We start from the raw sequence: 27,367 nt of genomic DNA on the forward strand, positions 1-27,367 counted from the left end.
AAATGAGGCAGCAAGTACTTCCAGTTATACAATTTTTTATTCATCTATAGGACATGTGTTGTTACTGAAATACTGTTATTATGTGACCAACCTGTATATTTAAAACATCGCACTTAAACAATTATGTAAGGGATATATGTGTATGCTATTTTCTTGCCAAATAAAAGATAAAATGGACACAATTACTTTTATTGAAACCAATTTGGTCATATCTTGATTTAGTGATTCAAATGTATGAAGATATTGGCATCTATTGTGTAGGAAAATATACAGTTGAGAGATACTTAGACTTACGAAATTACTAGTGTAGTGAAAGGAGGTGACTATTTAGTCTATAATATATATAATATACTTACGCTACACTAAGGTTCAGTACTACACTACACTAGACCACATTAACGTATTCGGTGACGCGTCTTGTAATTGATATTGTTGGCGTAGCGTGATAAGGGAATGTGATGTGAAAGAAGATGTAGTAACAGAAATAGAAAAGGGTATCTATGTTAAGATGGTTTGGTCATGTGGAGAGGATGAATGAAAGCAGGTTGACTAAGCAGATATACAAGGAGAGTGTGGACGGAAATGTCGAAGTGGGAAGGCCTACACGAATGTATCTTGATCAAAATAAGGACGTCCTGGCAAAGGGTCAGGTCAAGAGTACCCGAAACCGCCGAGCTTACATGAAGAGAGTTATGAATGTGGATTAAGCGAAGGAAGTGTGCAGAGATCGTGGCAAGTGGAAGGATTTGGCCTCTGCCTACCCCTCCGGGAAAAAGGCGTGATTTTATGTATGTAGTGTAATTGAATTAAGACTACTTATTTAAATGTGTCAATTTGTACAGCATTTAGCATACATTTAAATATCTATTAAATACCAAATTATGTTACAAAGTCTCTTAAGACTAGCCGAAATTTTGAAATTATCATTATGATATTTTATAGATTGTAAATATTTAAATTTACAATCTTCAACAACAACAAGAGCAACCTTCGCACAGCTCCGTCCTGTATGGCAATCACGGAAACTGACAAGGAGAGTTAAGCTCAAAATATTCCGGTCCAACGTGAAAACCGTTTTGCTGTATGGGTGTGAGACGTGGAAGGTCACTAAAGACATCTCGCACCGTCTCCAAGTCGTCATTAACCGCTGTCTTCGCCGTATTCTCGGTGTTTACTGGCCTGAGAAAATCTCCAACGTAGACCTGTGGGAACGCTGCGGTGAGACTCCGATCGACCAGCAGATCAAACGCCGCAAATGGAACTGGATCGGCCACACGCTCCGAAGGGACATACCGAGGCAAGCCCTAGACTGGAATCCCCAAGGAAAGTGTAAACGTGGCCGCCCTTAACAGACCTGGCGGCGGACAATCATCGCAGAGGAGAAGAATATAGGGAAGACTTGTACCGAAATAAAACGCGAAGCTCAAGACCGAGCGGAATGGCGACGCACTGTGGATGCCCTCTGCCCCAGCTAGGGGACATAGGACCTTAAGTCAGTAAGTCAAATATTTAAATAGGTAACGTTCTTGATCAAGTTTGTTTCTGGTTTTATAAAAAACAAAGTATAAAATAATAAATATATTCCAGCCTAAATACGCTTTATCTTGGTTCAAATTTTAAGATCAAATATGAATTATTATTTTTATATAAATAAAAGTTATAGTTAGGTGGTACCCACTTAAGTAATTGACTAACACTTATTTTACCTACTAACGTTAAATCTACGTGGCCTTTGAGTATTAATCATTTCGTCAACCAGCAGTCCCACTACAAATTAGACGTTTCCACCTTTTCCGTGACTCACTGACCAAAACAAACAAGAGCCCAGTCAATTCAATTTAAACTCTACTCTGACAACACCAATTTGCCTCCGACTAAATGGCTACCTTTGCTCCGAAAACCATTTGAAACACAACAATAAATCTTCACTGAAATCACGGTCTAATTTCGTAAAAGCTCCGTCTCGCTTTGCTAATTAATATGAATGGCATTTGCATCCGGCTTTTTCTCGCGTATACCATTCCAACTATTGTTTTGTAAGATCCTCACAATTTATTCCCATTTTTATCCGACTGCACTCTGCGAAAGAGGGTTATTGGGATAGAAAGTTGTTTTTCATGGGACCGATGCTAAGTAACAAGAAAGAAAATAACAAGATAATAAATATACCTTAACATTTTCGCATTCGTTTTGCTTGATATAAAGACGGTTGAATGAAACTTTGTGAACATTATGGTAGTCTCTTAAGTCTACCTAAATATTTTGTTACTCAAGCCCACAGTACCAGTGTTCGCCTGTATGGATAACGAATGGCTTCACCTTAAATTTGGGTCACGCTAGTGCATTTAAACAATAGTAATGTATTAACATCACGTATGACGAAGTTAATCGGCTTTCGTAATGCACGGTCAGCTGCGGCAGGGGATGGTATCTCGTGCACCCTAGTGTTCCGCCCCGCCCGGCTCGATGCCGATGCACAAATCTAATGGATTTTTTATGTTGCCAGAAAAGAGCCCGAAAATAAACGAGAATGCACCTTGCCAAGAGGAATAATTCGTGCGTTATCTTATTATTAGATTTGTTCATCATTGCAAACATCGTGATCAAGACTCCGTACCTCTTCAAGAAATTTATTCTAATTTTTTTGGAAGTAGGTTTTAATTTTGTATGACAGAGAATCTAACAAATCAATAAATAAAGAAAAACTTCCGAAAACATTAATGCAACTTTCGTTTCTAAATTTCTACCTAGTTGTTTTTGAATACATCTCAAGTTATGACTTTGTTTGTGAAGTGCCTTTGTGTAACCAAGTTCGAGATAAAATGCTCTGGCATTTTTCAACATCATTTTCATCTACATTCTTTAAATTCTATGGGTTAGTCTGTTTTAAAATTATAGTAGGTACTCATTCAAAATCCGCCAATTAACAGACCACGCGGTCCGTACCTAACTAAAGTCTAAAATCATAACAACATCGTCGTTATAACGAGTTCACCGGTTACTAATTCCGAAATATCCAGGTGGATGTACTTATTCGTCTGAAGTGCGTGTTCCTGTAGGTAGAACAGTTATATCTGTTGGAGAGCGGCCGTGTACTCTCATTAAAACTTTCCTCAGGCTTGCACGTGTTTTTAATTTTTATCGAGAGCACTCGACGTCGCGGGGGCATGCTGCGGCTGCGGGCCCTGCCCCGGAATGCTTTGATTGCGGTAATGACGTCTCTCTGCCCTTCTTCACTCTCTACTATCTTCATAATTTTCTTTACGAATTAATGACAGTGTATTTTTTAATTGCATATAGGACTTGACATGTTATTAAGAGAAAGAATGAATCTAAATGGTAGTATTTTAGTATGTTTGCAACTTATAAACTCAAAAACTACTGGACTGATTTTCACGAAATTTGGCACAGACATAAAATATACTTTCGGGAGTGACATACGGGAGCGAAGCCACGTAACACACACATTCCTTTTATCGTTACATATGTTCTAGGTAAGAAGGTACATATTCAATAAAAAATTCTCTTGTGCATATAACGTAACAGATAAGATTCAAAGACGCACATTTAAGCTTAATTAAATAAAATGCCTCTATCAAATCTATCATCGAAACGGAATGCAAAAATAGCACTGCAATAAAAGGCAACCGTTGTATTCGCCGATGCGAATGCGCACGCACATATGCATAAAGGATGCAACCGACAGAGAAGCAACAAATCCGCTTAGGCACGGTCACTGATGCCGCCGCCTCGCAGCCTATTGCCGACGCAAACAACTCTAATGGATTTTTCATGTCGATTGAACAAGCCAAGCCTATGGGCGTAATAATCGAATGATTCGAAATAGGTACCGGTAGGTATACCTATATATTTATTTTCAGTTTTGATTGCCTAGACGACAATCAATATGTATTCCGTCATCAACTATATTGCGAAGGACGTAGCTTCGCAATACAGTTAACGGTTTGGTGTATGAAGCACTTATTTTTTAATAATAAGTATATAATTCTTTTTCCTCCTGGTTTTAGTCCCAGTTGCATCCTCACCACTCTAGAGAGGAGTCTGGGGTATGCCTTTGACCATAGATCGTAAATTGGGTGAGTCAGGTTTTAACACGAAGCGACTTCCATCTGAGCTCGGCAACCATAGCAGGAGAACCTAAACCGTATTGGATCGATCATGGTTACACATCCAGTTGCCTGAATGTGCAGGTTTCCTCACGATGTTTTCCCTCACCGTAAGAGTATCGGTAAGTATTGAAACTAATGTACATAACTTCCAAAAAATAGTCATTGGTACCTGGCAGTGGTGGGATTCAAACCTGTGCCTTTCTGCGCATCACTCATTCTAAGCGTACACCTTACCCATTCGACCACCGACGTTCTAAATAAGTATATATAGTATCCTACTTATTAAAATACAAATGAAACTAAACATGATGATTCTCGAGCGTGGCCTTTCAGTATATTAATCATTAGCTTTACATTCATTCATGTTTTTTAATGTAGACATGTGCATTCGTCTACGATTCAGATTTAAGAGATCTATGTTTGTAAATTGACGTCCGGTGAAATGCTGCAGTGTAGTTTGTTCCGCCACTGCCTCTCACATGCCCTTTGGAAGTGGTAGTAGTTATAATTATATTTAAGTGATGTGACGTCAATAAGTGATATCTTGTTTCCAATTTTGAAAATAAATCTATTCTATTCTAAATAAACTATTTGATTTTCTTATTCTGAATAGATTTTTGGTTCTGTCTGCTGAAAGGGATAAAGACGTGATTATATGTAGATATTCAAGTAAAATGAAAATATGTGTGCCTATAACAAAACTTGGCCAGAGAGAGGCACAAGTAGCAAAAGAAAATTTCTAAAGTCTTATTTGGTGTGCATGCCGTATAATTTTGAAGCCGTCTGACATCCATTAATAATCATTAGTCTGATATCGCCGGTTTATTGTGGCCGAGGCCGCAGAATACCGCAAATTATGACATTAATTTTATAATTATTATTGTGTCGGCTCAATAGAGACGGGCGCACAAAAACATGTAAGCTCCTTCTCATTGTTCAGCACGAAAACAATGAATGATTGTTCGAAACTGGTTGGAAAATGACTTGGGGAAAACTGTCGCTCTCATTCAGCCCGGCTCCACCCTTCTGATTTTTTTAGCTTCCTGACAGATATTGTTCACTTGAAATTATAGGATAAAATTTGTTTCAAGCACCTTAATCGATATTCTGTTTAATTGAATTGGCAATATACCTACTGACAGATAGTGCACAGTTAAAAATATGTACTGGCGGTACGCAGCAGGATTTCTAGGATTTCTTACGGTCGTACGAAACTACGGGTAAAAGCTAGTGTTAGATAAAAAAATATGATTTATAATTACCATTTTACTGAATCAATAAATATTGATCGAATCATTAATTTTCTGAATCAAAAGTATTTTCTTACATATTGTAAGGAAAAATAACTCAAACTACAATGTAGCTGACTAGAACTAACTGCCGTCGGCAGTTAGGTACCTGCTTACTCATTCATGTCCTCAAAGTTTCTGCCTCATGATTACAGCTTGCATTTACAAATCACTGATAAAAAAGAAATAAAGATAACAATTATATTTTCAGCTCAAATGAATTCATTCATTGCATCATTTGAGTCTGAAATTTGGCTAACTATGATAAGAAGGTAATATTCTAGTGAACATTGAATGTTTTGCAGTATGTATATTTTATAGTTAATTTATAAAATTTTAAAAATAATATTTTAGTTGCATAGTTATTGCAAGAATTTTCTTTTTCATGTTTTCGTTGCATTATTGACTAATGTGGCGACATCTTTACGCCATAAGTCACAGCCATATCACTTTGTTTCCATAATAAAGATAAATAAATAAACAATCAATCACAGTAACTATACAACGCGCTGAACCAATAGCAGCAAAGAGTCAATGGCAAGATCTCAAATGTTACACGCCACCAGGCCTATCACAGCGTGTATGCTAAATCGCGCAAGCAAATAAGTACATCATAGTCGGAGCCGCGGTTCCCCAGGCATAACATCAAACCTGGCGGAAGATCTTCCCTTTGTGGCGGTCGAGCCTAAACTATCGCTCCAACTTCCCTAGCTTATCATTCTAACGTTTTGATCTTTAATTAGAAAAAGTTTGGTGTTCGTTGAAAATTTTTCACTTTCATTCGAGAACAAGCTTTACTTTTGCACTTTAACTGTTTTGTGGTGCAGTGCAACATGAGCTGTTAATGCGATAATTGTAGCTTGAGACAAGTGCCGTTTGTAGCCATATCATTTAAACTTGTCCAGGTGAGGTATTGTTGCTAATATAAGCCTCGTGCATGGGGGTTAGTCCACACCGTCCACCGGCGTATGGGCCGCGAGGTGCCATGTTGACGGCGACGCTGCCGGTGCTCGCCGCGCTGGCCGTCGTGTCTGGAGCCAAACATAAGCCTGTAAGTCAAATACTTCGAAATATGACAAAAATACTTTTTTCTATAGACATAGTGATTGTTTCTTATACAAGTACTTAATTTTAATTAAGTAAAGGAATGGCAACATTATCCTCTTTTAGTCAATGTTAAATATATATATTACCGCTTGCTCAGCTATCTTATCAGCTAGAATAAGACTTCAATTTCAAAATCATTAGAACCACTTAGTTTTTTTTAAGCTTTCCCTAAATTATTCAAATTTAGAAACACCACTCTCATTCATGTCCCGAACCCTAGAGAAATATAAAAAATACAGTCACCCCATGATCATTTAGATGTGACTGTGACATGTTGACACCGGCACATCAATTCACGCGACACGTAAGTTTATGAAATGTTTTAACGCGGAGTTGATGGATGGATGTCGCCGCGGGAAGCACGCGCGCGCGACATTCAAAACTATTGCTCAAAGTCGTTGCTTGCAAATACGAAACGCTGTTACTACTCAAACATTTGTTTCCACTATCGCACGATTCGTGTCATTTGTGTGTTTTTTTTTTTTTATTAATATACTTAGAAGTAAAGTAATAACGGCTCTTTTTTCGTGGCAATACGTAACACTTTTAAAAGTTTATATACTTTTGATATTTCCTACAGGCAATAGGTACCTAGTTTTCATTATAGAGACCTATGATTATAAAAGATTCTCGGGTAAGACGGTCACCATCTTAATCTCAATTCAATTATTTACCCAGTCAGCTGAACGTGGCCTTTAAGTCTCTCCAATACTGTTAACTCTGTCAAGCCCGTAACAGATAAAGACTTCATTCTGTTTTACAAATATATGTACTACATGTCGTTGTAAGATGGAAATAGACCAAGCCATTTAAATTAATATTTAACATTATGATACAAGTTGATGCGCATTGGGTGGGTCCCAATGGAATCACGACTTAATATTTTCTTTGAGAACGTTATCCCGTTTTTAATATTAAAACGACTTATTTTCCCTACGGTGCTCACAAAGGTAGCGCGTGTAGATCAAGAGACAGGCGCAGTAGTAACTGAATAGTAATGATCTTACACAGCCTACATAAATAAAATATTAAAGAAGTATTTCGTGTCATATTTTCTCAAAAATCTTTTATGTACATAAAACAATAAAATTAATTTGAACAATGGATGTAAGTTACATTATTATGAAACAGTGCATAGTATGAAACTGTAATTACTATTCGTTGCACTACTGTATCCCACCATATTACTGAGGATGCATGTCGCCTTAATACGAGTATGTAAGAACGTACCTAATAGCTTGTAGTAATGTAACTCAGAAACGACATTGTGACTTTCCGCTTTTACTGACTCGTAACAACGTAATAAACCACTTTTCCTTTCCTACGAATATTTCAGATCAAAGAGGTATCTGCGTATTGATGTTAGCTATATACTGTTGTTTATTTCCAGGTTTTTAGTGAAGAAATCAAAGAAATAATCCAGCATGTTCACAACGAGTGCGTCGCCAAGACCGGGGTCGCCGAGGGTGAGTTCACGTCACAAGAAACATTTTATTTTCTCTTTGTAAACGTATTTGGAAACAATCGCGGTGGCTTAGCTGACACTACTTTTTATACATAGCTACTTTTTAGAAGTAACTAACTTTAATGCGAAAATTTTACTTTTTTTTGAACTGAATTGGCGGAACAAATTATCTCTCATGTTAAAGGGATTTTTTTTGTAAAGAGATAAAGAGATGAGACGAAGGCTGTGGTAAATACTTGTATAGTTTTGGTGGTCCTCCAAATAGAATCGGTCATCTACTTGTTTGCTTATAATTATAGAAAATTGGTTAATATTCTCTGAAAATTTTGACCGATTATTCCATAATTGTAAATTTGTTTCAACATGCATTAAGGTTTTTAATGTTTTATTGTTTTCAGAGGACATAACGAATTGCGAAAACGGCATATTTAAAGAAGACGTGAAATTGAAGTGCTATATGTTTTGCCTACTGGAAGAAGCGAGCCTCGTGAGTGATCCATCCTTTGTTTATTTATCTCTTCATCTCAGCCGAAGCTAGCGAAATAAGATACAAACATGAATCTAATTTATTTTTAATACAGTTTGTTTATTTTGCATACAAAGTGTTGCAGCTGAAAACAGTACCCAAATATATTCTTTTAACGGAATTTTATTATTAAGTTCTATTATTTTGTCATTTGGTTAAGACTGCTTAACTGAAAATATTTTTTACACTTTCAACGTCTTTTGTGCGTGTTCCCAAGAATGAATATTTTTTAAGAATATTTGTCAATAATATAATAATTTAAGACTAATAGTAGTAGTAATACCTTTATTTAATAATTAACTAGTTAATGTTTTTTCACAGGTTGATGACGATGACGCCGTAGATTATGACATGTTAGTCAGTCTTATTCCAGAGGAGTATTCTGAAAGGGCGTCCAAAATGATATTTGGTTGCAAACATCTAGGTAATACAAAACTATACAAATTTCTTTAATGCCTATAAAAATAGATAGGATGTATGTAGTAGAAACATATATTATGAATATGTTGAGCAAAGGCGGTTTTATCGCTAAGCAATCTCTTCCAGCCAACCTTTGGGTAGTGAAAGGTAAAACATGGAACTGGGTGGGCCTAACCTACCTAACAGATATAAGTGTATCTTCCGGTCAAGAATAATTTTGCTCGACTTGTCGGGGTCACTGCCGTATAATGTTTTAAAACATATATGACATTTCATATTTCTATCATCATTGATCATTTATTAATTTTATACGTTTGCTATTATTTACGGTTGCATTTTTATTCTTTCCTTAAACTTTTATTATTGCTGTTCTAGATACCAACGATAAGGATAAATGCCAGAGAGCATTTGATGTCCATAAATGTTCTTACGACAAAGATCCTGATGTAAGTTTTAAATATTACTAGTTTAGGTTCATGTGCGTATATATAGTCACGTCTATATCCCTTGCGGGGTAGACAGAGCCAAAGACTTGGAGAGACTGATAGGCCACGTGCAGCTGTTTGGCTTTATGACAGAATTGACTTCCAGTAATGACAGGTTGCTAGCGCATCGCCTTAAAGAATCATCCAAAATTTATAAACCTATCCCTTATGAAATCCAAAGGAAAGAGTTGGAGTGGTCCTATGTATTTTCTTTTGGCGCCGGGTGCCACCCCAAGGCACACGTTTAGGTTTGGGTTCACATTTGATCTATGTTACGAATTTCGAGAAACTTTTTTAAGTCTGTCATAACTTTTTGATGCTCAACTCATTGAAATCCGTTTAATGGTTTCAGCCATGCGTTTCAGGTCTTTTTTGTCTTTAGAATTTTAAAACGTTATTTTCTTGTTTCAGTTCTACTTTTTGTTCTAAGGCGCTACTTAAGATTCGGGAGAAGATAATAATTTTAAGTTAATAACAACATATTTTTGAAGCAAAAACATCTTTAATTTTTTTTCTATCGTGGATTTAATTGATTCAATGCACGAATTAGTACGTCAAACGTAAAAAAGGGGCAAATGTACCGCCCGCATTGAAATACTAATGTCTTGATACTTTGGGTGGGTTGCGCCATAACATTAACAAGTAGCTTAGAAGAAATTGCAGGCATAATATTTTTCTATTCATAAAACATGACACAAGGGGCAACTAAAAGTTGAATTATTAAAAGGTCATTAACTTATGACTTTTTTAAGTTGAATTTTAACATCTTGCATTGAGAATATATGTGAAAATAAAAAAAAAATTCTTCAGTTTGTTAAAATATTTAGGTAAGTACTCCTAAATAAAGACGTAATTTTGCGTTAGCCGCAGGCCCTCAGCTCGTCTATTTTTTTATGAAATCTCGCTCAAATTTATTCAGATCTTGAAAGAAGTATAATGCTGGGGAATTAATTTGCTTCACGAGAAATAATTTGTTCGAGGAAAATAAATGAGTTCGAATCTTGTAAAACGTGTAATTGTGATCTTTAGTAAAATTAAATTCAAAGGAACTCTCATTCCAAGTAGACGTTTTTAAAATCGTGTTTCCGGATGAACCGCTTAGCGCGAATGTTTGTTTTGACCGTCAAAGGTTATGAAATTTATTATTTGTTGGGATTTTTCCTTAACTGGGGCTTGAAAATTGGCTGTTTTATAAGTATTACAGAAGAGTAAACAATTATATAAGGAGTTTATAATTTTTTTCTTTAAATCAGCCGAATATATTTTCAAAAAATACATTGAATATATTTTCAAAAAAATAATTTATAACGATATAAAAATAGTAGCCGAGCATGAAATTAAAAAAAAGTCTGTTTGTATATTTGTTTGTACACGCTAATCACCGGAACTACTGAACTGATTTAAATGAAACTTTTTTGTTGTATAGCTTTTATGCCTGGCCAACATATAGGGTATAATTTATTTTTTAATTTGGAACAGCTGATGTGGAACCATAAAAGCCCAGCTAAACTATATGAAATATCGAAAAGACGGCATAACAAAAGATATTCAACCAGATGAGTATTTTCTGTTGGCGTATACAAATCGAAGAACTGGAACATCTGATGCAGAACCATTATTGATCTGCTAAATCATCCGAATTATGGAAAAGAGGTCTTAACAAAGTTTGTTCAATCAACAATCAAATACAATATAAATTATATATATGTATAAAAACTTTGAAACCGAGCGTCTATGGTAAATAGAATAAGAAAACTTAATGTTGTAGCAAGTGAACTTACAAACCTCAATTACAATAAAAGAGCACGTTATTTAACAGCAAAACGACATTCAAAAGACGGAAAAACCGAGGGTCGGAACATCTGCACATAAAGAGGCAATTTGGAGATTGCCGGGGGCGGGCAACCACCACGGAGAATTGTACTCAAATGTATTCAAAATTAAAAAAACGAGCAAAATATTGCGAAGGAATTCATTGCGGTAAAATAAACAGCAGTGGCTTGTTACCGTGGACGGCGGAGCATTCGTGGTTGGGACCTTAACTGCAGTGCTGAGACGATGTGGAGTCAAATATTCCAGTTTTAAGGAAAAAAATTACTTCGGATTTCGTCTTGAGCTTCGAGAGCCGACGGAAATTCGCAAAAAGCCAATTAAGTTTGTCATATCCATTTCGAAAATTTTTTGTAAAGATTATTGAAATCTCTTTTTCATTCACGTTTCTTGTTATGGAATTGGATATTTATTATAGACCTTATTGTATGATAACTGCTTATCATACATTAAATACATAACAAATAATTTAATTTATTTAATTTAAAGTAATATTTTAGATTCCAGGTATTTATCCAAAACCTTACAAAAACTGACAAAGATTGCATGTCTGTTTACATTACCTATTTTACGCAGGTGTTTATTTCAAACTTAACTAAAAACTCAAGACAGAGTTATATCAACCACTGGATTTTGTTTCATAATCTTTGAAATCGCATCGTTTCTATACTACTTAGAACCAATCAGTTAAAAGTGATAAAAAAATTACCAATCGTATCATGCGCATGGGGTCTAATTTCTATAACCCAGTACCTACTAGCTGTAAAATCCCGCCGCGCCGGCAGCCGGTACCGGATATCGCAATTTGGCGCCGGACTGCGGTAATGACGGCGGTGGGTGCTGTCTACGTGGCCTTTGTTGATGATCATCTACATTATTATATTACCAGTTATTTCATTCATAGAATGTTGGATGAGATCATATTCATGAATTATATTGCGGGTACGCAAAACGAAGGACCTAATCTGAATTTATGTCAAATTTGAGTCCATTTCTTTAGGTGCTGAAAAATGGTGAACAATCCTAATGTGAGTTTCTGTTGAAAAATAAATTTCTTAGACAGTAGCAAAACTAATTACTTATAATCTGTTATTTAATTTTGCTTTTTCTTGTCATAGTTAGTAATTAATTGTAAAATGTATTTTTCAACAAACAGATGTGTCAACATTGTTAACCTTTATATAAGTACCTACCTAACTAAAGAAATATACTATAGTTGTATTGTATTTAGACATTTCATGACATTTTAATAAAATATAAACGAGATTAATAATTCCGACTCGTCATGCTGCCTGATAAACTGTATTATGTGCCTCTAATGTGTTTTTCCTTACTGCAAATACTTACAACATCCAGATCCTAACATCTACATGACAGAACAACATCAAAGTACATTGCTAGTTAACTTTTTACCAATACGGTGTTTTGCATGTGTGCCATAATTTATATGATAATACGGCCGGCCACTACGGAAGTTGTCCGGGGACCCTGCGGTCACCGGTTTTCCTTTAATTATTCCACTACGTCCCCATTCTGAATATTAATACCGTCACCCTTAATTGTGAAGTGATTTGATAATCACAAATTATTTGATTTAGTTTTAAGAAGATTATATCTATTTTGATTCCTTAAAATTTATTTTAAACTTCTATGTTGGTAGTGAATAATTGGATATTTGCTTATATTAAACAAATACCTTGATTAAAATGGGGACGTCTTGGAAATCAAGTACGAGCTCGCGGGAATAAGATGAATGTGGATCAAGCGAAAGAAGTGTGCAGGGAACTCTTTCCGGGAAAGAGGCGAGATTTTATGAATATTTGTTATATTAATATAATCGTCAAGTTTCTTCTGAAAGTCAGTTACCTTATGACATCACTTTATTCCTGTCAAATAGAATGACCTACGTATTCAGTAATACGAAACGATTTATGAGTATTGTTGCGGTGCGGGGATGTTAGTGAAACAAACCAATTATCCAAATAAATTGAGTTAGCCCCCACGGGCTACCCCCACGTCATAGTTCCCTTCAAAGGAAGCGTGTTATGCTCCTTCGGAAAGGTGTTTGTTTCGGAGGCGCGCCGCTAAATGAATATTGATGACTTCATGGCCCGGAGATGATTCGCTGAAAAATTAGCTTCTTTTCATCGTTTTATTGCCCCGCATCGTTTGGGAAGTGAGAATGATGAAGACTAATATTATCGTTAATTTTGCTTAGTAACGGTAAATATGGATTTATATTTTGGCATTTGATTATGAACATATTTCACTTTGATGGGTACGAATATTCAGATTAATATTTACACCTATTTAAAAGGAAAAGGTAGTATTTGCGTCTATCAGGCCTAAGCATTACGCAAATAAAAATGGGAGTCATGGAGTGTTGCGTTACCTACATATTTATTTTAAAAGATTGTAAGACGTGTGTTAGTAAGACTTTCACGCAAAACCTACAAGATTGATTTTGATACTGGTAGAATACAACTTAAAATAACAAAATAAGTACTTTTTATCCCAAAATTCCCACGCAAGTGAACCCCCACGGCGCAGCTAGTAGTTCATAAAAATAATATTAAGTAGTAAATCATAACTTCTACTATATAGTTGCCATTTGATTGCGGACGTGCGTCATCTTGGCTGGCTTTCTGACCGGAAGACACAATTTATATGCAAATTCAACACAAGACAAGCCACTGATGTTGCCGGGTGCCTCGGCCCGCCCACCGATGCATACGCCTTCTCTTTATCACTTCTGAAATTACTTTTGTGAGGGAAAGTTCCTCATCTAAATATATGAAAGAGGTCACTGACTGACATATCAACGCACAGTCTAATAAACAGCCTGCTTTTTAATAAATGTATGCTCGAGGAGAGAATTTTCCGAAATTCCCGCGGTAATTTTAGTTACACGTGAGGTTAGATAAATAATATAGAAATATATTTTATTGTTTACAGGTGATTTACATATAACAAGCTTTCATCCGCAGTTCTCCCGGCGTTTAATTAAACTTCCAAAATCAAAAAGGTTTTTACTGTTCCTATGGGAATTTCATGACCAAGTCTATAAATTCATAGCAATTTTTATCAAAATCAGTGAAGCTGTAAAAGTGAGAACATTAGAATGATGTTTATAAAATATTGTGAGTGAATGGAACATAATATATTAAAGCAAATCAAATACAACGTAATTACACGTGGCCAATTTTAATTTTACTTTAGTTACGAAACCCTGCATTAAAGTAGACTTTTGAAATAGAAAAATCCATTTGTTACTTTAAATAAGCAATGATATTTCTTTTCCTCGCTCTCAGAAGGAACAGCAAATGATATCCTGAGCCAACAATTAGCCCGCGGCAAGGCGTTTGCTGTTTAAATTATTATTTTTCTGAACCCCTCCCAACAGACGAAAAAATATTTATATTTAAAGTTTACTTTAAAAGGTTTATTTATACTATGAAACGGATAAAAGTTCTTTAAAAATGAATGATGCTAAGCTAGATGAAGAATGATTATATGAAAATATATCGTCTCCAGCGGGCGTTTATAAACAAATAAAATTAAACTCCTTTTTAAGCAAATTCTTTAACGATTGATTAGAATAGGATGTCGTAGCTATTTGCTGCGAGCGACCGCTAGCAAGTGTCGTAGCGTTTTGCTACGAGCGACCGTTAGCAGGTGCCGTAGCGGTTTGCTACGAGCGACCGACAGAAAGTGTCGTAGCGGTATTCTGCGACCTACGAGCGGCCGCTAGCGAGTTTCCTACAACGACCAAATTTAACTATCATTGTCAAAATAACGTTTTACGTATCAAAAAACATGACGTTGAATGAGAAATTATTTAGACATTTGTGAGTTAAATGAAAATGTAGGAAGCAACAATTTCATCCATCTTAATCAATTTCATCAATCCAAATTTTTATCTTATATATAAAATTCTCGTGTCAATGTACGTTCTCGTACTCCTCTGAAACGGCTTGATCGATTCTCATGAAATTTTGTGAGCATATTGAGTGGGTCTGAGAATCGGCTAACATCTATTTTGCATATCCCTTACGGTTGTTCACCCTTTACATTTTTTTAAACTAGAAATTATTTAAAAATATTTATATGGCATATATTGTACAATCTTTTGTTACTCCCAAAACGATCAATTATTTTTTAACCACCAAACAAGCAAAGTTACATGACTGTATGTAATTTCTTTGTCGTTTGTGAATTTTCACTAGAATCTACGGGATTTTCTAAATAAAGTTTGGTTTGTCCGTGTTATTTTGTCAATTATCTTACAAGGTCAGGAGGCAGCACCAGGTCACGTGCCCGCGTCTAGTTACAGTGATTGCATCTTCATTCAGGAGTCAACTAGACCAAATGCTGCTCAGCTAAAGAACTTATAAGATTTCCAATTATGGATGTGGCATTTGATTTATATTTAAAAGTGGTCCGGTAGTTAAGGTATATGAATTTTTGGCGTACTGAGGAAACCTAATACTGGGTTATTTTCTTTAATAAGACTATATTTTATTTTCAGAATAACATTTTAAATACTGACCGCTACTCCGACCTATGTGGATTTTTTCGTTCAGGCGACTGAACGTGTTGCCATGATCTAATATAAGGTTATTCATAAACTTTGTATATATGTATTACCAGAGATCAGACGACTAATGATACTTCATTTTTACCTGACCTTCTTACTCAGCGTTACAGTAGAGTGACGTCGCTTGCCAGCAGTGGCTGAGTTACAAAAAAAAATTGCATTTATTAAGTATGCTAAATTCAGTGAAACCAGTTTCACAAGAACCACATTGTATAATTTATTTAGATTATCGTCACCTAAGAAAATCTTACATAACGCATCCAAAACACGTGGTTCTTATTGTTAGTTCCTAGTTGACAGCGGCGCGCGGCGACCGTTGGCTAAGCCAATTAGTGTCCACTTGGGCAAACAGCGGCTCGTTAGCGGACTTGTGTGTTTTACTCAATTCAATTTGCCAGCTCCACTGCCACTTATTGATAGGACATACTTTCTTCCCTCTTCATTTGTTGCCGCCGCAGTGCTTGCTCGCTAATCGAATGTAATTCTGCTCTCCGCGGCTATTTTTCGCCTGATTTCTTTCTTTAACATAGACTTGCTGATGAGTGTGTTTTCAAATAAAGTACTTTCTAGATGTTGTTTTATTTGTTTTAATAGTTGTTATACGAAAGTTAAATTTACTCAAATTCACCAAAATATATGTCAACGAAATTTTGGCATTACATAGGATATAATTCGGATTAACAAAAATACTTTATACCTAGAAATTCTTACAGTAGCAAAGCCTCAGCTCAGGGCACATAATAGTTGACAGTAAATATTTTATAATCCGTACTAAATTATATAGAGAAAAAAGATTCGTATTTTTGTTTGTTACGAAGAAACTCAAAAACTTATGGATCCATATATCATCAGGTAGAACAACTTTCGCTAAGACCTCATTTTCGTACATATTACATGTACGAAAATGAGGTTAGAGTATTAGGTTTGTAATGGTTCTACATCAAGTGTTCCAGATCTTCTATTTTTATACGCTTACAGAAAATACTTAGCAGGTTAAACAACTTTTGTTAATACTTGTTTTCGATATTACAGTTTAGCTGAGTTCCAATGGTTCGACATTAGTTGTTTCAGATAAAAAAATAAATTATACCCTTTATTTTGCCCAGGAATAAGAGCTATACAACAAAAGTTTAATTCAAATCCGTTCAGTAGTAGGAGATTAGCGAGACAAACAAACATACAGACTTTTTTCACATTCATACTCGGTAACTATTTCTTCATCGTAATAAATTATATTTTTGAAAATATGTTCAATTTTTTTACAGTTTTATTTTATGTACCTATTGATATTGATGTATTGATAGTATTAAATATTTTACAAAACCTATAGAGATATTATATTTAGCATAGCAAAAATACTGAGGTTTAAGATAATACTAAGACTTAATCATCTGTATTAGTTTAGTTTTAATACTGCTTGTGTTACCTAAAATTAAAGTCATACTATTTAAATAAGAATATGATTCTGCTTTCAACGACTATTTTCCGTGTCATATTTTCTTATTTAATGTGTTACTTTTTTGTGAATTAGCTGTAACACATTCTAGTTTTATTTTTGTGGTGGTAAAACGGTAAAATTATCAAAATAATGTTTGGGGTACATGTATTTAATAAAAACTTTGCAAATTGGACGATCCAAATCGTTTGGCTTGAATATAACCTTAAAAGTAGATTATGCCGATTATAAAATTCATAATGTGCTAATTATTTTAATGTAATTCAAGTCAGGGGCGTCAATTAGGGACGTTCACGGCCCTTTTTAACCCTTTAGGGGATTTCGGTTAGCCGCAAGTAATGCTGCGGCAGGGTTTACTGGCGGATTCAACGTTTAAAGGTTAATGCGAGTTCTTGTAAGTGCAGGTGGATAGTTAATTAAGATTAAGTGTTTGAACATCACTAAGACTTACATTTGTAGTAAGACGTTACCTAATAGGTACATACTTGACGGAAATGGCTGATATGTTCATCAGAAATTTTCTATTATTGAAAGAAAGTTAAAAATTAGTTATTAGGTATATTGAGGCATACAAATTTACAAACGATATAAAATTGTTGGAAACAATATTAATAATTTTTTTATTGATTATTCACACATTTAAGTAAAGGATTTATTTCAAGTAAACTAATAAAAGTTTCTTGGTCAATATGCATATTACGTGTAATGATGAATGATCGACTTGAAACACCTACTAGCACCCTACAATTAATGATATAGTAAAACTTTGAACATACATATAATTATCATACAATTAATCTACTTCTTTAATGTGTAATACTATTTCTAAACTAAGTACATGGTTTAAATCTAAAATTTTCGTACGCCCAATTTATAGAGAAAGGACGTCGCGGTGTCCGCCGCTGGTAATCCAGTCCGTGACTTGCAAGTACAATGCGTGCTCTTATTGCCGGCACAGCCAGGGCGGACTCTAGGGTTGCTCGAATAATATCACGTTCATATCAAACGCATACAAAAAAAACATGATTGAAATGCAATAATCTGCAATCTGTGAATGTATTTCTGGTGCCGCCTTGGCCCTCATTGATGTTAAGTACCTACTAAAAGGATTTCTTTATTTATATATGTATATGCCTTAATTTTATTAAAACAAGGTAACTTGTATAAGTTACATACTTTAAGAAGAATCAATTTAAGATATAAGCTTGATATTACTTATTAAGTTAAGTACTCATCATAAAACACTGAGCTTCAAATACACAAGTACCTATGCAGTTGTTTCTTTAATCTACATCTAGTTTTTTTTCGACGTATATCATGGTTTCAATTGTATCATTAAGCCAAAACCTGAACGTGGCCTATCAGTCTTTTCAAGGCTATTGACTCTGTCTATCCCGCAAGGGACATAGATGTGATAATATATTATGTATGACAACATCATTAGTGCTGCAAGATTTCATAAATTGACTTACTAGTTATCTTCAGGTCGTATGCCTTTTTTACTACTCACTAGTATAAAAATCTATCTTCTATTTCCGTAGTAGCATCCTTGTTTCGGAACCGTTACCACCGCATTGTGTCGGTTATTGCCTGAACGAACCGTCACGAGAATTATTGGCACACGTCGCTAAGTGCATCTATTGCGCAATTACTCATCTGATTTCAACTGTTGAGTTGAATAGTTTTGGTGATAAACCATAACACAAGTTTCAGTGTTGTGGGTGTGTTAAAAATAATCGATTAGATTTGATTGATTGGTCAATAGTTCAGATGTAACAAAATTTTATTATTTTTTTATTAACTAAAACTACATTTAAAATAGAAGCAATATTAATTAAAATGATAATTTATAAATTGCACAGTCAGTATGCTATTATTATTTTGTATTCTCGTGTAACTCAAGTAGTTATGGCCTGTAGATAGTAAACAAACTGATGTTATGCTTTCTACCGACAGAGCTTTAAGTTTAAAATTATATGCACAATCACGCTTACTATGAGCCGACATTAAATTATTAATGATATTTAATAAAAGTACTTAATAAAGTATTAAATAAAGTTATGACAAACAAATAACAAAAAAGCCCCTTATTATCTAGTTGAACGTGACCTTCGAGATTGTAGACTCTGTCTACCCCGAAAGGGATATCTACGTGTTATATGTATCATGTTTTGTGTAGTTCGCTTTTGGATTTTGCTTGAGAGTGAATTCTAATTCAAAAATGTTTTCATCAGAGAGCGCTTTGTTAATCCCACCAAAGTTTTCTTATTTTCGTTTTCGGTTTTTTCATTAAAGGCGAGTGTATAATATAGTAGTAGGGGATTAATTTGGAGCGGGCTACGTCATCCAAAGCCGTTTTAAAAACATGGCGCGTCCATAATGATTGGTTGATGAGAGTCGCGTCAGTGGCTGCACTTCCCTTCCCTCTCTCCGCACTACCCGGCCTTAGCAACGAATACGTGAGCCAAATTTTGGATTAGATAATAACAATTTTTGCAGAAGAATTTGATAGTCAGCTAGGTTAATGTCTTAATTACAAAAATTAACGCATTCTTTCATTATTAAGACTGAATGGTAATTAGTGCCCCTCGAAGTAAATAATTAAGACATACTTTGACAATGTAATGTAATTGTAGTGCCGTGTGATTCCCGTCACCAATATAAAAAAGAATAAGACTAATCCACCTCTTTTCCATGGATGTTGTAAAAGGCGACTAAGGGATAGACTTATTAACTTGTATTCTTCTTTTGGGCGCTGGGCTAGCAACCTTCTAAAATTCTTTAATATCATTGAGCCTAACAGCTGAACGTGGCACTGTCTACCCCACAAGGGATAAAGACGTGATTATATGAATGAATTACTTAATAAATATAGTGCATACATAAAATATTTTAGTGCTGATTGTGTGTCTAAAACTTAAATTTTCCAATAACGTGAGCATAAGTTAAGAACAATTTTTTTATGACCCGTTGTCTAAGACAAATGTATATAAAACTACAAACTGAGATATATAGGGGTACATTAAATTCAATAACTCGAGTTAGAAGTTCGTCGCTCGCTCCGACCGTCCTCAAAATAAGTGAGAAAGAAAAGTTTCGAAAAACTCGTCGCAACTCGCCTTGTATGTGTAAATTTCCAGGAAAACTAAATAAATATGTATTTATCAGTAGGCGAAACCCGTTCGGTACGTGTTTACATGTCACATCATATTTTCGTACTTCAGCAACAGTCACAAGTTTTGTATTTTTGACACGTCTAAAATATTAAGTTTCTTGACTTGTATTTATGTGCCACGTAGATGTAAAATCTTTGGGTGTTAGATTAGTTTGATAATCAAACCTAAATATTGGGAAATATTCTACATATATTATACACTCATACTTTAGTTACTTCTTGTCAATATATGCCTAGTGCTAGTGCTAATGAAAAAAAAAAACATAGTGCCAGCCGCTTCTCTTCTCGTGCAGATTGTAAAAGTCAATCAAAGGAAGGGCTAATAAACTGGGGATTCTTTTTTAAGGCGATGGGCTAGGATTTTCAGTCTTTTCAAGATTGTTGGTTTTTCTACCCCGTAGGGAATAATGATGTGATAATATGTATGTATAACTTGTTAATATATTTAAAACATTATGCCTTAATACAATTACGTGTATGTCGGCGCTGTTCCACCATGGCGATCTTTAGGTTCCATACTAGTAGTATAAAGAAAACTATTCACACACACACTTGTAACTTTTAATTATAATTTGAACATAGTAACGACCTCATAAACAATTCAATATCGAATGATCACGCTGAGATGTCGATCAGACTTAAATACTAAATGACAAACAACCCCACTCTTTGCCTACGCAACACAACACGTGATTCACAATAAATTGAACTTCTATTAATCCATTTTTACATTAAAAACAAGTGATAAATTAGATTAATATTTTTAACATGTAAATATAATTAAGTAATTAATTAGGTATTAATTTTCACAGTTTAAACAAATACCAACCGAACAGGAAATCGACAATTCTTAAATCAGCACACGCATTAAATACTTTTAACATAACACTAATAAAATTTCACAATCATTTATTTTTTATAATTGTTATAATTATTTATAATAACAAATACAAAAAGTTCGCCGCCCATACGGCCATTCTGATCCAGCGCGTTCTCTGCGCTGAATACTTATGTAACTTAACTTACTAATAACATTAAATAATGATACTACAAAATAATTATAATTTATTTTACTTAAATCAAGCATTCTCCAACCTGGAGTCTAGACAGTTTAACCAGGCATCACCCATACTGGGATCTAGCCATCACAAAATGTAGGCATCACCCATCCTGGGATCTAGCCATCACAAAACTTTAGGCATCACCCATCCCGGGATCTAGCCAACACAAAAGTATAGGCATCACCCATCCTGGGATCTAGCCTCTAAGACCGGGAGAGGAAACGCATGGTGGCCAGCCAGCGTCAAGGAAGGAAATGTGGACGGGAAATAAATAAAGTAGACGACTTAATATTCTTTTTCACACCAATTACAATTGTAACAATAAATTGTTAAGTCTTAAATACCAAACTAACATTTAACTTACCTCAACGTTAAGATTCATCAACTATCACATCATCCGCCCATACGGAAGATTTTTCATAATTTTCGAATGGATCTGCTTGTCCATTAGGGGCAGTCTTAAATAGTCATGGCTGGCGATCTTTTCAGAACATCCGCGCAAATTAACGTGTTTTAATTTATAACGGTCATTAGGTAAAATTTCTAAGATTTCCATAAGACCTTCGAATTTTGGTCATAATTTTGTAGTATGACATTCATGAATACGCATTAAAACAAAATCTCCAACTTGTTTAACTTGAGCTTTACCTTTATTAAAACGAATTTTGTCCTGAATAGATCGCTCGTCCATCCTTTCTTTACAATCATTTCTAATTGCAATAAGATCTTCCTCAGGTTCATCATCATCTACTTGGAGGAGCTTGATAGCTGGTTGAGAACATCCCTTGCCAAACAATATCTCCATTGGACTTTTCCCAGTACTTTTAGAGACTGTACAATTTATAGCTAATTGTAAATCTTAAATTGCATAATGCTAAGGTCTATCAAGCTCCACCACTGACATATTATCTTTAATTATCTTCATAACACGTTCCACCTGACCATTCGCTCTACTAGCGCCTTTAGCTACAACATGATGTTCGATTCCAAAATCTTGGCAGAACTTTTTAAAATCTAAAGAGGTCATGCTTTTATCTTGATCGGTTATGAGTCTAGTGGGAGTACCAAATATAGTTATGACTTCGCGAAAACATTTTATAGCAGTGACGTACGATCCGTTGTATAAACTAGATGGATGTATTTCGTAAAAGCGTCTATTAAGACAAAGACATATTCGGGGCGATCTCGTTTTCCGTTCAATTGGCCAGTAATATCCGCATGCACAGTATAAAAAGGTATCGAAATACTATCGACTGGGTGCAAAGAAACTTGTCTAGTACTTGAAGTTCAATTTCTGACTATACAACTAACAATTCTCAATGAATTTTCGTACAAGTTTTGACATGTTTGAAAACCAATATTGTTCTCGTATTTTTGACAATACTTTTTCCCAACTGAAGTATTGAAGCGAATTGAGATAATGGGAAATAAGGTTCCAACGGTAACTGCGAGGGACTATGATCAATTTTCGCGTCTTGTTTTCTATTTGAACTTTACGCCGTAATAATTTATCTACACTAATATTATAAAGAGGAAAACTTTGTTTGGTTGTAATGAATAGGCTGAAAAACTACTGGACCGATTTTAAAAATTCTTTCACCATTCGAAAGCTACATTAGATATCCACGAGTAACATAGACTATATTTTATTTTGGAAAAAAATAGGGTTCCGTAATATATTTGGATTTTTCGGACACAAACTGAAAAAAATCAACCAAAAAGTTACTTAGTTTGCGCACGCTGCCTAAACTACAAAAGATAGAACCATAAAATGTTTTAATTAATTGTAGATCTTATAAATATCTACAAAAAAGTCCGCGACACACTACCTATCTATGTCGAGTGAGGCACAACAACCACATTTTTATTTAAAAATGTTGAATTTTGTTTGGTCTACATTTAAACGCGTTTTTTTTTTACTCATGCTAATAATCTTTATCAAAATAAATAATTTCATCAATAAGTACAGTTTATGTAGATAATATTTAGTCTTTGAATTATTAAAATTGGACGTTTGGTTTTGAAGTTGTGGTGAAATTAAAATATTACGATTTCTGCTGCACGGCCCGGGACTGCAGGTAGAAGTGACACTTTTGCCGGGAACAAGACTTAGTTAGCCGCTTTGCGGGCGGTCCTTTAGTTAGATCTAATAGAGATATAATTAGTATCGGCTGTGCATCCGTGCGAAGCCGGGGCGGGTCGCTAGTCTTTCATAATAACGTAAGTATCAGCTATATTTTTAGGAATGGAGTCAGATTGTAATTGGTCAACTATGTTTTTAAGCAAGAGGTCACGTTTTTGTTCGATAAGTAACCAATTATGGTCAAGACTAAAAGCATTAAGAGAGAAGTGCATAGTTTGAATTGAGCGCGGTACATCAGTATCATCAGATATATATATATTTTATTTTATTTTTGAGAATTAGTCATATCAACTGGATTCCTACTAAAGTAATCCGCATGAGCCAGTCATTTAATTTTGCGATATTCTATTTCAAATTGAAATGATTGCAAAAAGGACTACCAACAGTAAAGGATAATGATCTCTAAGCGTATTGACATTGAGTTCACGGAAATCAACGCAAAGTCTATCCGAGCCGTCTTTTTTCTTTACCAGTAGAATAGGGCTGCTAAAAGGAGAATAACTGTCACGGATTATGACATTACATTTTAAATCATTAATTATATCTTTTACTTTCTCACGTTCTACGGGAGAGAGTCTGTAAGGTCTGCGCTGTACGATTTTATCAGGATTCTTCAACCCAATTCTAATCACCTAATTAATTCTAATCTAATTCACCTGTATTAACTCTTGAAATATTGTTCCCCGTAGTAAAACTATAATTGAACTTATTAATAATATTTTTGAATTTGTCAAGTAAATTTTGATCTTTTATGTCAGTATCAGGTTCAAAATTCAAAGAGTTCACACCAGGACACTCACTACCTTAACAACATGATCAGTATTAAGTTTAACAGAAACTCCAGTATTAGTTAAACTTACACTAAGACAAATTTTGCAAATACCTGGGTATTTGCAAAAGATCATAACCAATCAAAATATCAAATTGAGTTTGTGTATCGCCAACAACGTAAAATTCTAACTCAACACCTATACCATCGATTTCAACAACGGTTGTAAGAGTTTGAGTTGAACGTACCGGACAACCGCCAATACCCAGAAAAGAAACGTCAACAGTGTTTTTTTTTTCCTGGAATCGAACCATAGAAACGTTGCCGAATTAATGAACAATCGGCACCTGTATCAAACAAGCAATGGTAAATGTTGAAACCGATTTTAACCTGCGTAGTACTGCGATTAACAGAATTACAAAAATTTACAGATTTTGTTCTAGAAGAGTTACGTTCGTCATTTTGTTTACGAAAGCAATGTGACTAATTTTATGACAATATTTGCATTCAATAGACTTTACAAAATTATTAGGAAAACTGAATTACTACGGAAAGAATGAGATTGAGAACTTGACGCATAAGACGTAGAAGACTCCTTATAATCACGAAAACAATACCAGGTTTGTTAGATTTGAAACGGTTTTGTCAGTTTTCGGCAAGGTTTTGACTACCCGCGGTTTTTTTTTATAATAACCATTATTAGATTTTTCGGTTGAATCAAGTTTTCGTTTGCAATAAGTTTTTTAAAACAGTAACTAGCTTGAGCAAATAGTCAGGTGTATTTCTAAATAACTCTAATCTAATATGTTCAGGGTAAATACCTGTTATGAAAGCGTCGATCACCTCGACGTCTGAAGCCTCCACCCAGCCAGTGTCCACCCAGTAGTAGCGTACTCGGTGTCGGCTTGATCCGATGTGTAGCTACGCCACTTGTGAACATCATCTGCATACCGGAACTCCTTTCCAAATGTCCTAATTTAGTCTTCCTTCACTTGTTGCCACGTGGTACTTTGTAGAAACCAGATGTCAGCCCAGGTCTTAACATGTCCATTTAGCTGAAGAATAGCCTTCATGCGTAAAATATTGAAGGTAGCGATAGTTTCATCAACATTTGCACACCAATCCCTGATGTCGTGAGAACGGACATCTGAATCAAACGGCGGCAGGTAATAGTTGCCTCGATCACGTGAAATAGGAGCAGCAGACAACGCGGCGGTAACCGCACTCACAGCTGCTTGTTTTGTCACAGTTAATAAATTCATAACTTGATGCATCGAAAAATTAGGCTCTGGTTAAGAAGTTACCCTCCTGGAGGTTGGGAATGTAGGGGATTGTGATCCCACCGCTGCTGTCGGCGCTGTTCCACCATGGCGATCTTTAGGTTCCATACTAGTAGTATAAAGAAAACTATTCACACACACACTTGTAACTTTTAATTATAATTTGAACATAGTAACGACCTCATAAACAATTCAATATCGAATGATCACGCTGAGATGTCGATCAGACTTAAATACTAAATGACAAACAACCCCACTCTTTGCCTACGCAACACAACACGTGATTCACAATAAATTGAACTTCTATTAATCCATTTTTACATTAAAAACAAGTGATAAATTAGATTAATATTTTTAACATGTAAATATAATTAAGTAATTAATTAGGTATTAATTTTCACAGTTTAAACAAATACCAACCGAACAGGAAATCGACAATTCTTAAATCAGCACACGCATTAAATACTTTTAACATAACACTAATAAAATTTCACAATCATTTATTTTTTATAATTGTTATAATTATTTATAATAACAAATACAAAAAGTTCGCCGCCCATATGTACCTATTCTATAAATGATTTGTGTGATTTTTGACATGAAAGTACCTACAAATTTTTGTGAAAATTTACAAATGATAAACAGTAATCGTTTCTTATGTGAGTGCTATATGTAATCTTCTTTTGCTTCAAACCAAGTTAATATTTTATCAACTCACCTTAATCAGCTTTTCCCGGTATAGTCCATGTACCTATTTGAACTAGAAATTCATGTTTGATGTTCTTTGAATCCGGGCTTTTGGAAAACATGTAAATGGCGTTTGAAATAAGCAGCTAACGTGTAAATGTTTCTTTTGGTTGCCGCAAAAGGTTTTTTGTGCCAACATTTACTCAAGGCGTCTTTTTAGAATCAGCGTTTACCAGAGTAACGCAATCAAAGAACGGGTGGGACGAACGATAAGCAATTTTATTGGACTTTCATGTAAAATTCTACGTGTTGCCGTCATTAGTATGTGCAAAAAAGAATATTTAATTTGAATTAACGTACAAAAAATATATATGAAGAATAATAGAATGTGTCATCTTTTTTTCTTTCTATTCTAACATACATTTACATAATGGCATGGTAGACTAAAAATAAAACAAACTCGTTTATAAAAAAAAAATGAAAATAAAACATTGAGGTTTTCATAGTCCATCGACAAGACATAGTATAATCGGTATGGTAAGATAAAGTAGGGACAGATAAATGTAATCATTAATTAAACAAGCAAATTATATCATTAAATACTAGAATACTTATGTACTTAGAAGTTAAAGTGTAAGCGGATTGCTAGTACTTAGGAATCCATAGTATAATAAATAAAAAAATACAATGGGAAAGCTGGTATTTTAAAAATTTCTCTTAGGTCGATGAGTTAAAGACGCAATGTAAATCTAATAATTCACTGTAACTCTAGCATAGAAGGTCACAATGACTCTGAATACTTGCACGTATTCAATTTTCCCGACAATATTTCACCCTACTGACGTTCTATGTTATTTGAAAGGTCTCCGCAAGAATGACTCAAAATGTATTTTGAATAGCAATGGGTAAAAGATTCAGTTTACGTGCTGAAGATGAAAGACGGAATG

General features: G+C 34.8%; 1 protein-coding gene and 1 pseudogene across 1 annotated transcript; one reads left to right on the plus strand and one right to left on the minus strand.

The window, feature by feature from the left end:
* The first annotated feature begins 2 nt into the window (after positions 1 to 2).
* Positions 3 to 9,851, plus strand: LOC106135456 (uncharacterized). Its single transcript, XM_013335749.2, has 8 exons — positions 3 to 14; positions 999 to 1,329; positions 6,349 to 6,470; positions 7,917 to 7,992; positions 8,390 to 8,478; positions 8,839 to 8,941; positions 9,313 to 9,383; positions 9,834 to 9,851. Exons 1-8 carry the CDS (start codon positions 3 to 5, stop codon positions 9,849 to 9,851), a joined length of 822 nt encoding a protein of 273 aa, XP_013191203.2.
* Positions 9,852 to 21,912: 12,061 nt separating this feature from the next.
* LOC132902589 (uncharacterized) lies at positions 21,913 to 25,841 on the minus strand (annotated as a pseudogene).
* Between the last annotated feature and the right edge of the window lie 1,526 nt (positions 25,842 to 27,367).

The sequence above is a fragment of the Amyelois transitella genome, chromosome 3 (genome assembly GCF_032362555.1).
Source record: "Amyelois transitella isolate CPQ chromosome 3, ilAmyTran1.1, whole genome shotgun sequence".
Lineage (NCBI taxonomy): Eukaryota > Metazoa > Arthropoda > Insecta > Lepidoptera > Pyralidae > Amyelois > Amyelois transitella.

Bases quoted from the DNA above. Each gene is read 5' to 3' on its own strand.
- LOC106135456 (XM_013335749.2), top strand. The intron at 7,993-8,389 runs GTGAGTTCACGT...TATTGTTTTCAG, and splicing joins CAAGACCGGGGTCGCCGAGG to AGGACATAACGAATTGCGAA. The intron at 8,479-8,838 runs GTGAGTGATCCA...GTTTTTTCACAG, and splicing joins TACTGGAAGAAGCGAGCCTC to GTTGATGACGATGACGCCGT.